This window comes from Rhineura floridana, chromosome 15 (assembly GCF_030035675.1).
Source record: "Rhineura floridana isolate rRhiFlo1 chromosome 15, rRhiFlo1.hap2, whole genome shotgun sequence".
NCBI classification, from domain to species: Eukaryota; Metazoa; Chordata; class Lepidosauria; order Squamata; family Rhineuridae; genus Rhineura; species Rhineura floridana.
Window position 1 is genome coordinate 12,429,302 of NC_084494.1, and position 17,114 is coordinate 12,446,415.

Below are 17,114 nucleotides of genomic sequence, written 5' to 3' on the forward strand. Positions count from 1 at the left end.
GAGCCCAGGATGGCAAACACACAAAGATAAAACAATTAAAACATCTAAAAACAACTCCAGTACAAATACAGACCGGGAAAGATCTCTACTTAAAAGTCTTATTGGAAGAGAAAGGTTGTCTGTTGTTGCCTAAAAGACAGTAGAGATGGCGCCTGCCTAACATTGAAACAGGAGGGAATTCCAAAGCATAGGTCCACAACACTAAGGGCCCAATTCCTATAATGTGTGGAATTGATCTCCTGATAAGATGGTATCTATAGGAGGCACTTGCAGAGTGCAGTGATCGGTTGGGTGTGTGACGGGTGAGATGATCTTTCAGGGATCTAGTGCAGCCCCAACTGTTTCCCCGCAACCTATGTAATCAAACCTACCTTCCTGATGGAAGTGGGGGTGAGAACTTTGGGGATGTTCAGATTGGGGTGTGCGGATGGGCACAAGAATTCAGGTGGGGTGGGTCTTTGAAAATTTATAGATATAAGGTGGTCAAGGTCTGTGTTTGTTTTATTTTTAATGTTTTAATCTTACCATTTAAAGGTAAGAGCCACTCCAAGTGGCCAGAACACCTGGCTTTGGCCAGGCCCATCTTTTTCCCCATAGAGTGGCCCTGGGAACAACAGTGCATCATCACATACCATTTGCTCCCAATAGCTGAATGTGTGTGATGGTTGCAGCAGTAGCAACTTTACAAAAAGACACAAAAAAATTTTTTGAAAGGCAGTCCTCAGACAAACCCATAACTGTTAGACGTTCAAAGGAATGCTCACCGAAACTTTCACAACCCCCATCTGAATGTCCTCAAAGTTCTCAGCCCTACCTTCTCAGGAAGGAAGGTTCAAATGGGGGCAGGGGGCAGCTGAGCTACCCTTGTTTAAGAGATCCATTTGCCAGTGAAGACCAGTAACTTCCTCAAACTTGGAGGTTTCCCCTCACCCAGAATTAAAACTCTTTAACAATCAGTCCTTCTTCCCAATTCCTCTGGGAATTGTAGCTCTGTGAGGGGAATAGGGATTTCCTAGCAACTCTTAGCACCCTTAACAAACTATGGTTCCCAGGACTCTTTGTATGGGGCCATGACTGTTTAAAGTGGTATGATACCGCTTTAACTGTGTAGTGCAGATGGGTCCTGAGATACTTTTAGTTGAAGTGGCAACGGTTTGAACTTGGGACTTGCATATATGTGAGGCATTGATCCTACCATTGTGCTGTTGGCCATTCCCATTTTAATTCAGCAATCACATTTCTGGGGACTGTAATTCATATTTTAAAATACTGTTTCTTTTATCACTGCCCACACACTTCACAGTTTAAAAATAAAATTAACTTTTGTTGCTCGTGAAAGTTGCTACATCTGTAGGAATGTCTTTTGTAAATAGATTTGGATTCCTCCTGAACGTATTAGGAATGTGGCTTTGTCTGTTTTCATTGAACCAGAAAGTACTGACGATGATAAAATAGTCAGCTACCACTGGGAAGAACTGAAGGGGCCTCTACGGGAGGAGAAGGTATCTGCAGACACACCTATTCTGAAGCTGACCAATCTAGTACCAGGAAATTACACATTCAGGTAAGACAACAACCAAGGATCATACCCCGATTTGGATTTTCTAAATCTAAACATAATCTAGATTACCCAGTCCAATTAGTGAAATTATCCCATGAAATGTTAAAGAGCCAATTCACCCCTTATGTTATCTGCTCACATGGGACAAAGAAAATAAGCAAAAAAATGTGTCAGGTGACAGCAACTCTTTGCTACCTGTTAGCCACTTCTTGTCGCTCCCCTGACCATAGGCACTGTTACTATATTCATATAGTTGTAATCTCCCACATTAAACTGTTTTATGTGAATAGACTGCTGATGTGAGCTGGAAAAAAATAGTGGAAGGAATAGATGTACCATAGATTAACATTCATGTTGCCCTCCTCTCTAAGCCATTTTTTTCCAGGCTACATCATTTGAAAAATAGGATTTGATGCATATACCTATTAAACTGCACTGTAAACATCTCACTGTGATTATTAGATGGGGATAAAAGGTTCAGGAATAAATTGATTATTCTAAGGTCCAACTGAAAATGAACAAATTTGGTGATGATATCAATTTAGATGAGTTTCTTTTGTAAAAGGTTCAAGGTGGCTAGAGAAGAGCTGTCCTGTAATAATTCAATTTTCTTTGGGTTTAGCATAACCTTTATCAGCTTTACATAATGAGGGTTACTTTGAGTGCATCTGCCACTCACTTTATAGTTGAAATATTCAAAAGGCTGAAAAAGGAAATTATATTACTGCCAGAGGTGTCAGTGCTAAATCCTAGCAACGTCTTTCTCGGTTTATGTCCAACATCCATGGCTAAACTGCACATCCCAGCTTGGAAAATCAGTAAAATGCTTCATGTGGGCATCATTTGCTTATAATGCTAATCCTGTGGATACCCAGAGAGAAAAATTGAGGCTGCTTTGTTCCTCCTTGGTTCCTCTGCTGCCATGTTAATTAGAGCCAAGCCGTGGTTTGGCATAGCTTTATGTATGAGTACGGATTTGTGGTTCGTCTTTCCAAAACAAATCGCAAGTGGTAAACCAAAAATAAACTTTGGATTAAAGCTTGTAATTTGTTGGAAGTGGGACAAACCATGAACTCAGGTTCGCACATAACACCAAGCCAAACCGTGTCTTAGCTCCAGGTAATGCAGCAAGAAGTTTGTGGCGGGGGAGGGGCAAAGTAACTGCTATTTTCTTTCTGGCTGCCTGTACACTTGCTTGTTCTCACTAAGCCATAGTTTGGTTTAGTGTTATGTGTAAACAGGATTCTCTCCTGCTCTAAAGACTTGTTTCCTCAGTTGCTTTACCAATGATTTTAAATCATTAAACCATTAGCACATAGGGATGAAAGGCGGCAGTATCTGAGGTTCATCACAATCAACACTGTTTCTGTCCCACTACAGTTCAGCTTCTGCTAAAAGCAAAATTGTTCATCTTGCTATCAGCTATGGCTGAAATGAATGTAATTAATTATATAATTAATTTCAATGGAAGGGAAACATCAAAAACAATGCAGAAAATAATTATTTATATAATATTTGTAGACAAAAAATAGTGAATATCAATTGTATTTGCTTGCGTGATTTCTGTTTCTGACCTCCAGTGAATATGCAAATTGTGTCAATTTCCATTTCTGATGGAATTCTTCAACAACCCTACTTGCACGATTCCTATTACAGTCCTTTTCTCAGAGGGAGTATAAGTAGTGAGTGTCTGCTGTACAGCAAATGATCCATATCCTGGCTGTAAAGATTCCTATCGTTGTATTTGTGAAGTCTACATATGTGTTTGATTATCTCAGTTGCCAAGTTATCTTTTTAAACTGCTTAATAAGGATTTTCCGTTGTTTGTGAGAGGGTTTTGTTAATTCGCTTTGAGAGACTTTTAAAACAGATATTTTTGCTTCAACAGTGAATACCAGCTTTAAAATAAACTGTTTTTAATTGCAAGCAGGTCTTACAAATTTATCAGCAGCCTCATTTTATATTGTTGCTGCAGCTTGCAGGTTTCATATAGGTGAAATTTCATATGGGTGAAATCATATGGCCCTTCCTTGTAAAAGAAGCTTCCTGGTGAGGGGCTTTCAAGTTACTACCGCTGCTTCAATTCCATGTCTTCTCACTGCCTGATAACTTGCTGGGTGGCTCCAGCCTCCTCCCCCCCCAAAAAAAATCTGGTGTTTTTTTTTACAATGTTTCAGCTGTTTTTAGATTTTTTAAAAAAAATGTTTTATCATTGATGTGTCTGCTACTCTGGGCTCCTTCGGGAGGAAGGGCAGGATAGAAATCAAATAAAAATCTATAAATGGAAATAAATGACTTCAGATGGACTCTGTGTAAATGTTTGCCATGCAGTTGGCTAATTAACAGTGTTTTCCCCAAAAACACTTAATTCTTTACTCGTACAGTACATTAGAAGCAAACAAGAGGAAGTTCAGAGCAAGCAACTTGTCCCATGGAATTAATTGCCGCAGGTTGTTGTGATGATGGCCACTAACATAAATGGTTTTCAAAAAAGAATTCAGTCAGTTCATTCATAGACAAGTCCTTTAGAAGCTACTGAATATGAGCATCAGAAGAATGACACAACTTTTCAGTGGCAGAATACTTCCAGCTGCCAGACTTCAGGAGTAACAGGGGATAGATAAGGTTGTTTTGTGTTTTGTAAACCTGCCATAGGCATATGTATGAGCACAGCAGGCAGACAGAACACTGAAGTCAGTATCTCATTGGTCTGACACAGTCTTCGTACTCTTTTGCTAATTCCTAAGAGAGATGGTTAACGCATGTATGCTCATCACTTGATCCCTGGCATGCATGAATGGGTTGTTTCAGGTATATCACCACAGATAGACTTTTCAGTTCACCTGCATTTCAGTGGAATCAGTTCACAAATTCAGGCACCAATCATCCAGTGTAGAGAAATCATATGATGCCCATACATGTGTAATTTTGCCAGAAGAATTTCTCCATGTTTGCAAAGCAGCTTGTGAATTTGTTGAATATACAGGAGGGGAAATTAAAATCAGGTATCCAAAAATGTGAAAAAGGGCTCTGCAGAAAATAGAATATGCACAAACGTTTAAAAAAGTATATGTATTCTTCTATGTATAAGACCAATGCTCAACATTAGGTTTAGACTATTAGCAAATGAATTCTCAACACAGCAAGAATGAGACAGTAAGATACATCTATTTTAATAGACTTTTTAAATTTTTTTGAAACAGCTCTGAATGTATTTATTATTTAAGACCATTTTTATACCACTTAATATATAAAATATGTCTTAAGTGGTATATAGCAAATTAAATACAGAAATATTACAAATATATACAATAAAACCATTTGCATGTGTGAATAGACTGAGTCTGACTGTTCCTGTCATTGTCATAATTATGTCCTTGTAATAAATATATATGTGTTTGAATACAATTTTATTTGCATATTGCACATTTTTCAAAATAGCATCACATTTTTATGTGTCCTAGCTTTTCTAGGTATCCATCTTTGTTCTCCCCAGTACATTTCCATGCATATTCAACTTTATCCATGACTTTTCTTCCCTTTTCCTATGGAAGAATAACTGCTTTCCAGACTTCGGGCACATTCTCTGCCAGTGAGCTCTTCCCTTTATGTCCTGATCTTTAAATTCTGTATTTTTCCCTCCCTCTTTAGCCTCACTGTGGTGGACTCGGATGGTGCCAGCAACTCCACCACCGCCAGCCTAACTGTAAACAAAGCAGTGGATTATCCACCTGTGGCAAATGCAGGCCCTAACCAAGTGATCACTCTGCCCCAAAACTCCATCACCCTCTATGGGAACCAGAGCACAGACGACCGTGGCATTGTCAGCTATGAATGGTCTCTCAGTCCCAACAGCAAAGGGAAAGTGGTAGAGATGCAGGTAAGATTTTCGGGCCCAGTCTTCTTGAGAGGAGTCAACTGATTTCAATAAACATTTCCTATTATACTTAAGTTCACATAAACAAGTGTATTCAACCTCTGTAAACATCTGTGACCCAACAGCATTGCGTTCCTTATTTAATTAACATTTTTAGAATACAAAGATGTGCTCAAATATTGCACACCTAATAACTTCGTAAGGGTATCTGCCTACCGTCACGCCTGGTGGCTTATTTTGTAGCCAAGCTTAATGCACTGTATACACTTGGGGCACATGCTCTTTCTTCGCATCATTTATTAAGATCTGTGGATTTCCCATATTCTTCTGCTAACCTATTTCTACCTGCTATGCCCATCTATTCTCCCAAGAATGCTTTAGCTTGGAAAATTGTTTTTCAATTTTTAAAAATGTTTTTAGTCTACCGTTAGCGCTTTCCATTGTTCCATCTTTTGCTTTTATAACAGTCCTGGGAAGTGAAAAAACACAGAGAATCCTCTGGCACCTTAAAGACCAAACAGTGTCTTGCAGTATGTGTTTTCTTCAAGCAAGGCCTTACTTCATCCAGTGCCGATAAGCTGCAATAAAAGCTCACACTGCAATGAATTAGCTTGACTACATATGCATCATACATTTGAAGCACATAACTTCTCCCAAAGAACCCTGAGAACTGTAGTTTACCCCCTCCCTCCTCCACAGAGCTACAATTTCAGCACCCTTAAACTACAGTTCTCAGGATTTCGTGGGGGAAGTCATGTGCTTGATATGTATGGTATGTACGCAGCCATACATTCAAGGTGCCAGAGGGTACTTTGTCATCTTTGCTGAAATAGACTTACATGGCTGCTCCTCAGGGACCTGTGGAGTAAGTGCAATCAATGAGTCTCCCTTTGGAAAGATGGCAGGCTAGAGAAGGAATACCATGGAAGTTCAAAGGCTGAATAGAAACATTCATCTTTTGAGAGGGGAAAGCAGTTTGTGTGGTTTGTACCTTCATCCATTTTCTCTGGTTTTTGTACTGTAGTTAAAACATGCCAGGTGTGTTTGACCAAAAGTGACATTGGATGAAAAAGTGTGTGTGTGTTGCACGCATATGTGCCTGACCACATTCAGCTTTCTTAAAAACGACTCTTCAGCCTTTGAATTGTCCTTGAAGAAGATTTAAAGCTGAAACTGCAGCCCTTTATGATTTTCATTCTGTTCGAATAAACTTTTTCTCTTAGTACTTGTTTGATACTTGCCTTCTCCCCGCCCCTTCTTCTTCCACCTTTTTCCACAGCATGTTTGTATGCACATAAACATGCACACCATGCATGCTGCCTTTGCATTGATGAAACACAGGCAGGATTTGAAGTTTTTTGTTCTCTTTGAATAAAATTTGGATAAAATGAGCATCCACCTTGACCCAGGATATCAATCCAAAACCTTTAATAGACATTCTATAACATTGCAAGGAACTGTGCACCACTTAAGTCTCCTTTTCTTTTCCCTCTTTGCAAACGGAGACTTAAATTCTTGGGATTTGTTGTTTCAAAGGGAGTGAGGACTTCAACTCTGCAGCTCTCCGCAATGCGTGAAGGTGATTACACCTACCAGCTGACGGTGACAGATTCTGCTGGCCACCAGTCCACAGCTGAGGTCACAGTGATTGTGCAACCTGGTATGTTTTAAGGAGATGTTTTTGTGTGCATATAAAACTACTCCATTTGATTTGAGTTTAGTCCCAGAAATCCTAATTTGGGGTTGATATCTTGTGGACCAGGGACAAGGGGAATAAAGAGGCTATGTGGGGTTGGGGTGAAGAGCAGCTGAGTTTCACTTGAACCTACATAAGTACCTGATGGCCAAAGATTTTATGTCAATAGTAAATCATGTCCAACACCCTGTATTGAGACTCTCTGAAAACAAGCCAGCCTGTTTTTCTTAGCCAGGCCACGATCCACTCAAAGGAAGATAATTCTGAGTACCATTGATTTCAACAATTGAAACCAATGGGACTCCGAAGTACTTCACTTTGGATCATTCCCTTGATTTTTTTTTAAAGCCTATTTTCCCCAAATAGCAATGCCACCCACTCCCCTCAATCTTAAACACAGCTTGCTGTACAGCAAAGATAATTGCTGTTCAGGAAAAAAGAGAAAAATGAATAGCGCTGCTGGACAGCAGAAAGCTTGCAGTTCTCTGGATTTGTGCTGGGACCCATGGGGGTTTTGTGTGGTTTCATGGAAATGTCAGCCTGGTTTCTCTGAGTCCTGTGAGCTTCCATTTTTGAAGAGACAGAAACCCAATGTCAGACTGATCCAGAATTGGAAGGCTCTGCAATTTTGCAGCTGGTGGAGATATACTAGACCCCATCTCTTAACCACAGTTGAGAGATCATGGATCTGCCCCACCCATCTTAACCAACTATCCTACTTAATCAGGGTTCTTAAATATTGTTTGAATCTGGGAAAGAACATATCATTCTGTGACACACTCTCACTTGCTTAACCATGGGTTGTGCTATTACGTCTGCATCAGCCCTTCCGCGTATGATAAGTGTTAAGATATTTCCAGGCTAGTGGCTGCTGGGGTGGAATGGTCTATGAATTTCAGTTCTCTCAGTTTCTCATTTTTCTAATAATAAATTTGGCTCGCCACATTTCTGCAGCAATCTGCAATTTTTTTAAAAAAATCCTCATGAAAATTTTTGTATGCAGTTTTGACTAATGTACACATTTTTGCAAGCAAATTATCCTAATACAATGCATTTTTGTTCATTTTTTCACCAATATATTTATTTTGTACACACATTGCCCTAATATTTGCATTTTTTGTAAATATTGCTTGGTTGGAGAACTACATTGCAAAATTCAGATAAGTGCGAATTTCAAAGGTGCCTGTGTTTTAAGTTTTCTTACTGTTTTGGAGACAGCTGGTACAGCACAGTGGGGAGGAGAGCCTGGTTGGGAGTCCAGAGTCTGTGAGTTCAAATCCCCGCTCGTGTCTCCTGGGCGTCAAGGGCCAGCTAAGGATCACCCCCACAGTAAGTGGCTCAGGGGTTACGTGCCCTGCCACCTGTGCAGGCGTGGGCAAGCTGCATAGTCCCAAGGAGCCCAGTTGCCCCCCAGCTGGCAGTTGCGGACAAGGAAGGGGCTAGCTTGTGCAGCTGTGGCAAGCTGAGTGGGCCCTAGCCAGCTGGAGAGGACTAGCCTCAGAGGGAGGCAATGGGAAACCCCCTCTGAATACCGCTTACCATGAAAACCCTATTCATAGGGTAGCCATAAGTCGGGATTGACTGGAAGGCAGTCCATTTCCATTTCATTTTATTGTTTTGGAAAGTGGGAATTTGATAAATTCGGCTTTAAATGCAGACTGAATTGAATTTCTTCCCCATCCATAGTGGCTGCTAGTGCTACTTTATCCATGCTGTTCCATTGTAACCTATAAGTACATGCTTCATGGGGTGTACATCTCCCTAAGTTACATCCTAGCCTATTGCATGTGACAAAGCCACATGGATGGAGAAAGGACCATTTACTTGAGCATGCAGCCTTTAGTCACTTTTTTCCTAGAGGTTTTTTTTCTAATTTAGGCTCTGTTGTATAATTAACTTTTTTTAAGGCTACAAATTATTTTAGTGCTAATTAAAAGATTTGTGGGGAATGGGAGACTATGCTAAAGCCACAAAGCCAGCATATTTTAACATTAATCTTCCACTACAATGCTTTTTCCTTACTGTGTATTTTAATAATTTAAAAAATGGAAGGTTGTTTTAGTGCAGATTAAAAACCAAACATGCTGATAAAATGGTGCTGACCAGAAAGCTAACAGTGAAGATGTGGCAAAGTGCGGATGCATGGCAATAGGTTTCCCAACCTGATATGTCACTGCTCGTGTCAAAACCACGCCTCTTAAAAAAGATGGAAGAGTTTCACTAAGGAAATCTATGTCTGCAGAGATGGTAGTACTCTTACATTATTTGTGCAAAAGGGGGAGGGAAAGTCAGATATTTTGTAGTCAGAAAAAAATACAGGGAAAACACAGGACAACGATTATGTAGTGTGCCTCATAGAAAGTGCGTGAACAAAGCATGACAGTTCCACAGTAAATAGCTAGTGTGGAAACATCCTGAGTTGCATTTTACTGAGTGTTTATGAAGAGTCCGTAGCTCACAGATTGAGACATGTTTGCTTGTAGAAGATTCCCAGTTCCCAACCTCGGTGGTTAAAGACTCTCGGGTAGCAGAGCTGTGGAAGACCCCTGCCTGGGATTCTGGAGAAGTTTCCAGACAGCAGAACACTGGGCTAGACGGACCAATTATCTGACCTGCTTTAAGGCTGCTTTATATATACCATTGTTTGTGGTCCTCCATGTAAGCATCCACTTTGGTTCAAGAGTGTCTTCCTTTCTCTTTCACTTTGTGACCTTTTGCTCAGAAAACAATAAGCCTCCCAAGGCAGATGCTGGTCCAGACAAAGAACTGACACTCCCTGTGGACAGCACCACTCTGGATGGCAGCAAGAGCTCAGATGATCAGAAGATCACCTCCTTCCTTTGGGAAAAAACACGGTACGTTTGTCTCTTTTCTCTCTCATACACATGCCCTTGCACATGATAAAGCAAAACAATGCTGCTGCCGTACCCTTACATGCACAGGATGCATGTTACATGCCGAATCTTAAAAAAGCAATGCATGTTCAGTATTATCCAGGGCCAGCCGAACCCAACAGGCAGTAAATTTGTCTCCCTGGGATGCCAGAATCCCAGGGGCTCCTAACTCAGATGTGCAATTTATATATGTTTTTATTATATTGTAAATAACTTCGGGATGCCTCATGGGAAGTGATTTCATAAATGAAATGAAATAAATAATATTAATAATAAAATTAATAAATAATGTGGGGCAAATTGTGCCCCCCCTCCCGTTTTCCTGATTGCACCCCGTTTTCCCTACATTCCATACAAGTGAATGGGGCAAAAGTCTCTTCATTCCATTTGCTTACATGGAACAGATAGGTGCGGCTGCATTCCAGAAAACCCTTGAAGAAGAAACACTATCCTGGTAAGAGTAAAATAATGTTTTGCCTACAGCACCACGTAACTTGAGCTGCCCGTGGTTGGCATCAGGCATCTGGAAGCCTAGCATCTCTGCTGAGTGTTCAAAGAATACCCCTCTTATGTTTCTTTTCTTACACAAGAGTTTGTCATGTACATGTTTATTCTTTGGGGGGTTTGGCCAGGGGCCCAGATGGTGTGAAACTGGAGAATGCCAACAGCAGCATAGCCACAGTCACTGGGCTTGAGGTCGGGACATACGAATTCACACTGACTGTCAAAGATGAGCGGAACTTGCAGAGCTGGAGCTCAGTTAACGTCATTGTCAAGGAAGGTAAGTTGCTGGAAGATGCAAAAGCCTTTTGGTAGCCCTCAGCTAAGAAAGCCCCCACATAAGGAAGATCTTCCGTTCAGTGCAATCCCTCGGTGATGAAACAGGAGACAATGTAGTGTATGGTGATGAGCAGTGATGGACTAGAACTGAGGAGAGGCGGACTCAAATTCCTTCTTGGCCAGAAAGTACACTAGGAAGTGGTTGGTCAATAGCTACATCTCAACCTTCCCCAACCTGGTGTCCTCCAGATGTTTTGGACTACGGCTCCTATCTTCCCCAACCAGCATGGCTGTGTGGACTTGAGTGATGGGTTATAGTCCAAAGCTACTAGAGGACACCATGTTGTGGAAACCTGGGCTAGCCTAACCTACCCACAGAGCTGTTGTGGGGTTGTTGTGAGACAGCCCCTGTTTAGCCCCAGAACTGCTTAGAGGAAACTTGATAAATTAATAATATGGAGAGTGTTATTCTTAGTTTTCACCTTCAGCCTTGGATTCTATCACTGCCCAAACCATGCCCCTCTGTGTTTCCAAACCACCAGATCTATGCATTTTTTCTGGAGCTTTTTGTGAGAGAATGAAATCCTAAAACTATTGCCTGTTAAAATACTTCTGTTGTTTGCTTGCAAAATCAGGCTTTTAAAAAGAAGTCATACAGAAATGAAAGAGCTCTACCTGCAGGCATCGGGAGGTTGATTATAATTGCTCGTCATTATTTCTCTGCTCCTGCAGAAATTTTCAGTGTAAATATCTCTTCTAGTTTTTATTGTGGTTATTCTGATGACAACTCTATGATATGGTATGAATCTCCAGCCTGAAGTACTGTTGTGGTTCTGTCATGCCTATATGCACTTACGCTTCCAGAAGCCTGAATCACTGAACCATGTGTTGAGCTTGAGCCTACCTGCTACACAGGTGAAGGTGGACAGACAGACGAATGTAAGAAGGGCCCTGCTGGAACAGACCAAAGGCCCATTTAGGCCAACATCCTGTTCACGCAGTGGTCAACTCTGTGCCTATGGGAAGCAAACGCAATAGAGAGGCATGCGGCCCCTGATCCTGGAGTTGGCATACAACAGTCATCACTAGTAACCATTGATAGGCTCATTCTCCATGAATTTGTCTAATTCCCCTTCAGAGCCACCGAAGTCAGCAGCCACTGAATCTTGTTGATAGTAAATTCCATCTTTTAACTATGTCCTGTGTGAAGAAGTCCTTCTTTTGTCTGTCCTGATCTCCCACCTTCCAACTTCATAGGATGATCCCAGGTTCTAGTGTTACGAGGAGGGAGAAAAATGACTCCTGTCCACTTTCTCCACAGTGTTTTTTTCCTGCTTGCTGGAATGGGCTAAGCACAAGAATGCTTGCAAACTGGGGGTTTCCCACCCCCTCCTCCCCATTGCAGCCTGCCGTGCCCACAGAAAAGCTGCTCCTGAGGCTCAAGGGGCCTGGGATGTAGGGCAACAGGAGCTTGTAGTGGAAATGAAGTAGAATTACAGTAGGGCCCCTCTTTTCAGCAGCCCGCTTTTCAGAGTTCCACTAATACAGTGGCTAAAATTAGAGCAAGGCCCCACTCATACGGCTCTTTTTCCACTTTTACGGTGTTTTTTGGGCGTCGGGCACCATTTTAAAGAAGCTGAATGTTGGAAGATTCAGGACAAGCAAAAGGAAGTACTTCTTTACTCAGCGCATAGTTAAACTATGGAATTTGCTCCCACAAGACGCAGTAATGGCCAACAGCTTGGATGGCTTTAAAAGAAGATTAGACAAATTCATGGAGGACAGGGCTATCAATGGCTACTAGCCATGATGGCTGTGCTCTGCCACCCTAGTCAGAGGCAGCATGCTTCTGAAAACCAGTTGCCAGAAGCCTCAGGAGGGGAGAGTGTTCTTGCACTTGGGTCCTGCTTGCGGGCTTCCCCCAGGCACCTGGTTGGCCACTGTGAGAACAGGATGCTGGACTAGATGGGCCACTGGCCTGATCCAGCAGGCTCTTCTTATGTTCTTACGTTCTTTATTGAAGGAGTTCCGCTTTTTGGTGGGTTTTGCTTTTAGGCGGGGGTCTGGAACGTAACCCGCCTTATGAGTGGGCCCTACTGTAGTCTAAGTTTTCTTAGTAATGAATGAATTACACTTTGCTTGAAACTCCTTTGCATTCTGATCCTCTGCCCTCCTTTTGTGTCCAGAGATAAATAAGCCGCCCACAGCAAAGATTGCTGGGAATGTCGTCATCACCCTTCCTACCAACACGGCAGAGCTTGATGGCTCCAGATCCACAGATGACAAGGGAATTGTCGCATTCCTGTGGACCCGGGATGACATCAGCCCTGCGGCTGGGGTGAGTAATGTGAATAATGCTACTATGCATTCTGCAGTGCTTACGTGGGTGCAAATGCCTCATCAAACTTCAGTGAAGCTTGGAAAATGCTACATGAGTAAGCCGAGAAAGAGAGAGACAGTCCATTTTATTGAATTGTTCTTCTTCTCCAGGGCCTGCAAAAATATTTTTAAAACCAGTTACACAGAGGAACTCTTGGAGCTAAATGCCACAGGGGAAACAGTTTGTTACAGCAAACGCAAAAAAGTCTTGGTTCTCTCTTTGTGCAATGGGGACTGTGCCTCTGAAATACACCCAATTTTGACTTAATTTTTAAAGCTCTTCCTCATGACTCTTTGAAATGTCCTTGGTTTTTTTCTACTATACCCGCAAATGCGTCTGATGACTAGAATAGCCTGTCTTCACTTTTTCCTTCTTCAAAATTCTGAATTTTGCTGCTTGTTCTTAAAGTTAAGCTGCTGAGAGTTATGATAGTCTCAGTGCCCTGAAGGTTAGTGGTTCCTTCAGGGCACTGGTTACAAAAGGGTACCCAGAAAGGGAGAACTTCTCAAAGATCCCCAACTCTTAAATTGCTAGCTAGAAATCTTGGGAAATAGCCTAGCCTGCTTCTAACTCTTCTCTGCCTAGAAGACTCTGCTGCCTGTTACAATGTGTGTGTGTGTGAAATGCTTCAGGGAACTGCAGCTCTAGAGCTTTGGCTGTATGGAAGTCACAATAGACCAGGGGTGGGCAACCTGTGACCCTCCAGGTGCTGTTCCAGCCAGCATGGCTAAGGGGCAGGGATGATCAGGGGTGTAATCCAGCATCTGCAGGGCCACAGGTCCCCCACCCCTCCCCTAGACCTCCTGAACCTCTGATATGTTCCCTTGTAGTTCACAGGGCTGAAAGGTGCATTGCTTTTGTATATTTTTGTTAAATACACAGGAGGTGTTAAATAATTCGGACCACCATGCAGTGCTTTTCCTCTCCAACCTGGTGGAGGGGACATACTCATTCCATCTGAAAGTGACTGATGCCAAAGGGGAGAGTGATACAGACAGAGCCACAATAGAAGTAAAGCCTGGTGAGTTATAGACACATGGATCTGATGATCTGGAAAAAACTATCACTAAAAAAAATAATAATGAGCATTTAATTTCAGAGCATTTCACAGAAAGTATATTAGCAATCCTTGCAATGTGTAGATCATTATTGCTACCTGTTGCAGATGAGATAGAGGAGGGAGGATTACCTAAAGGCATCATAGTGACTTTATAGGTGAGGTGAGATTTGAACTGAGGACTTCCCAGCAGGGATGGGGAGAGAAATTTGGTTATAATGTAGCCATACCTAACTTGCATTTCCTAAAACAGTGTGCAAACAAAAACATAGCTATTCTTCAAAATTTGCAATTCTCCAAATTTTGCAATGCAGTTCCCCAACCAAAAAAAGTATAAAAACGCATACATGAGGGGAAGTTGCTTGGAAAGTGTGTGTATTAGGAGGAATGCATACTCAAATGCTGACACATTTTTATATAATGCAAACTGATGAGGAAAAGTGGCAAATTGAACTTAAAATTGGGAAAATGAGAAGCTAATAGAAGCCGAAATTGACAAGTGTCGTCCATCTCTACTTCCCAGCTCAAACTCTTAGCCAGTGCATTGCACCAGCTTTTAAGACTAAGGCCCTATATCACTCTAATTGCATGACAAGCATGATTGATCCTGTACATGTTTATTCAGAAGCAAATCCTGTTATTAGACATGCAGTGTTTTGTTTAAGCAATGCCAGATTCCTCCATGGTCTCATATATAGCTCTTTTTTGTACATCTGTTGATACTTGGGCATATTTGTATAAGCTGGAAGCCCATTTGGAATTAGATGCAGTAATAATTGTTGCGATGCCCAGGAAAAGATTTATGACTGCCTAACTGATAAAATGGGAGTAGCATCAGTGGCATTCTTTTTTTTCCTTTTTTTTTTTACTAGCCAAGGGTGGGTATTAAGGAAGACATTTTTGAGGTGAGATTTGGAGGGAAAGAGTTTTAAAAGAATCTGGAAAGTACCAGGGAATGGAAGAAAGAATTGGGGGAAGGTGCAAGAGTTAGTTCAGTATGCAGTTCCAAAATAGTCCAGCTGCTAGAAGTGATGCTCTTTCCTTGGAGTTTTTCCAAAGAATGAATCTTTCTTGGATGCGCTGCGCAACCTGTCTACTTGGGCTGGCTTCCATGCCAAGCAGGGGATGCGAGGATTCACACAGCATGTTCATTTTCTCAGATTTCTGTTCAGATATTTACAATTCCAGCCCGTCCCAAGTCCTGGAGATAGGGCAAGCTAAAATTCCAAATTGGCTGAAGTGCATGATTGAGATGGTACTGAATGAATTCTTTTCAGATCCAAGGAAAAACAACCTTGTGGAGATTATACTAGATGTGAATGTCAGCCAGTTGACAGAACGGCAGAAGGGCATGTTCATCCGTCAGATAGGTGTTTTGCTGGGTGTCTTGGATTCAGACATCATCGTTCAAAAGATTCAGCCTTACACAGAGGAGAGGTAAGAGATCATGGAGGGGATCTTTACCTGTCCAATTCCTAAGACAACTTAGTTGCACGCCAGAAAGCACCAGCTGCAATTTGCTTATTTTAAAAACAGAGGTGGGAAAGCTCCTTTTCAACTTGTGCGCTGGACAAGGATACATTACCAAGGTTGATTTTTAAAAGGCTGACATATTTTGTGGGGAGGTTTACATGCACATGTATTCACATGTCTTGAAAACTGGTTATTCATATGTGTGGGTTAATGAGAATTTCAGGGTGTATACAGACAGATAGTTTCAACAGTGAACCCACTGCAAATGTACGCTGCATTTTAGACATATATGCCATCTTCTCCACAGTATCAAGCTCAGGGGAAACTGCTTCTTCCCGTTCACAGCAGAAGCTGGATTTGCACAGTACTGGTTGGCTGGCCTTTGTATCAACCATTAAGCCGCCATTCCCACCCACCCACTACCTTTTTGCAGCAGTGCTGTTTTTTTTAAGTGTTAAAAGCGTGAAGTAAAAGAAGGTGCCAAACATTTGAGCAACTGACCGAGCAGTGTGAAAACCAAAGCCAAGTGGACAGTCATCTTGAAGCATGAAGGGAGGAGTGGCAACTCACATTCATTTCAGAGCCAGGTACAGGTGTCCTTTGAGGACGAAAGGTGTGGAGAAGCGGCACTTACCTGCAGCCAAAAAAAAAAAAAAGCCTGCGCCCTGTCCCGTTCCCAAATGTACATCTGTTTTTAGCCTCTGCGTGTATTGTTTTCGGACATTTGGATTGTTAGCCCTGCCTCACCTGCAAACCAAACCTCTTTAGAGGATAAGGAATGTGTTGTGAATAGGGATGTCTGAGAATTCCAACAAAAATGGAAACGGGAGTGGAAACTGCCAGTGTTCTCTTACTCATCCCATGTCTGGAACGGAAATCAATCCAGTGAATATGAAATCGCCATGACAATGTAATTTACCTAATTAATCATGTAAAGTTCATACGTTACAGTATGTAATCTCACCAGAGCAGAATACCGTCGCTTTTGGTGGAAGACAACCTGCAGCAGAATGGAAACAGTGCTGCATGTGACAAAAATAGGGCAGAATAGAAATTGGTGCCTTCCTACATTCCGAGTTGTCAGGCAGGAGGGGGAACCCAGGCCTGGAACACTAGACTGCATGGGAGGGGGGAGACCAATCCTCATGCTTCATGAATCGCAGAAGCATGAAGCTGTTACGTAAGTTAGTGCTTGATTCACACTGCTTTATTAACAAGTCTGTTCAGAAATCTGGGCTTCCTCACTCCCTGCCAAGTTTGCCCAGACTAAATCTTCTGGTACAAAAGTAAAGTATTCACTTTTGTTGTTGTTGTTAACCTTGAAACCCTTTTTTCCCCTTAATAATATGAGCTGAGAAGCAGAGGAGCTCTGGGCTTTCAGTTCTAACTCTATCTT

General features: G+C 41.9%; 1 protein-coding gene across 4 annotated transcripts in view; it reads left to right on the forward strand.

Moving 5' to 3' along the window:
• Nucleotides 1-17,114, forward strand: part of KIAA0319L (KIAA0319 like) — a 90,906-nt gene that overhangs the window by 60,779 nt on the left and 13,013 nt on the right. For all 4 annotated transcript variants that reach the window (XM_061597773.1, XM_061597772.1, XM_061597774.1 and 1 more), the window contains 8 exons: nucleotides 1,432-1,564; nucleotides 5,213-5,441; nucleotides 6,975-7,098; nucleotides 9,857-9,989; nucleotides 10,661-10,809; nucleotides 12,995-13,146; nucleotides 14,071-14,209; nucleotides 15,523-15,682. In XM_061597773.1, coding sequence (XP_061453757.1) covers nucleotides 1,432-1,564; nucleotides 5,213-5,441; nucleotides 6,975-7,098; nucleotides 9,857-9,989; nucleotides 10,661-10,809; nucleotides 12,995-13,146; nucleotides 14,071-14,209; nucleotides 15,523-15,682 — 1,219 coding nt within the window. The remainder of the gene's footprint in view (nucleotides 1-1,431; nucleotides 1,565-5,212; nucleotides 5,442-6,974; nucleotides 7,099-9,856; nucleotides 9,990-10,660; nucleotides 10,810-12,994; nucleotides 13,147-14,070; nucleotides 14,210-15,522; nucleotides 15,683-17,114) is intronic.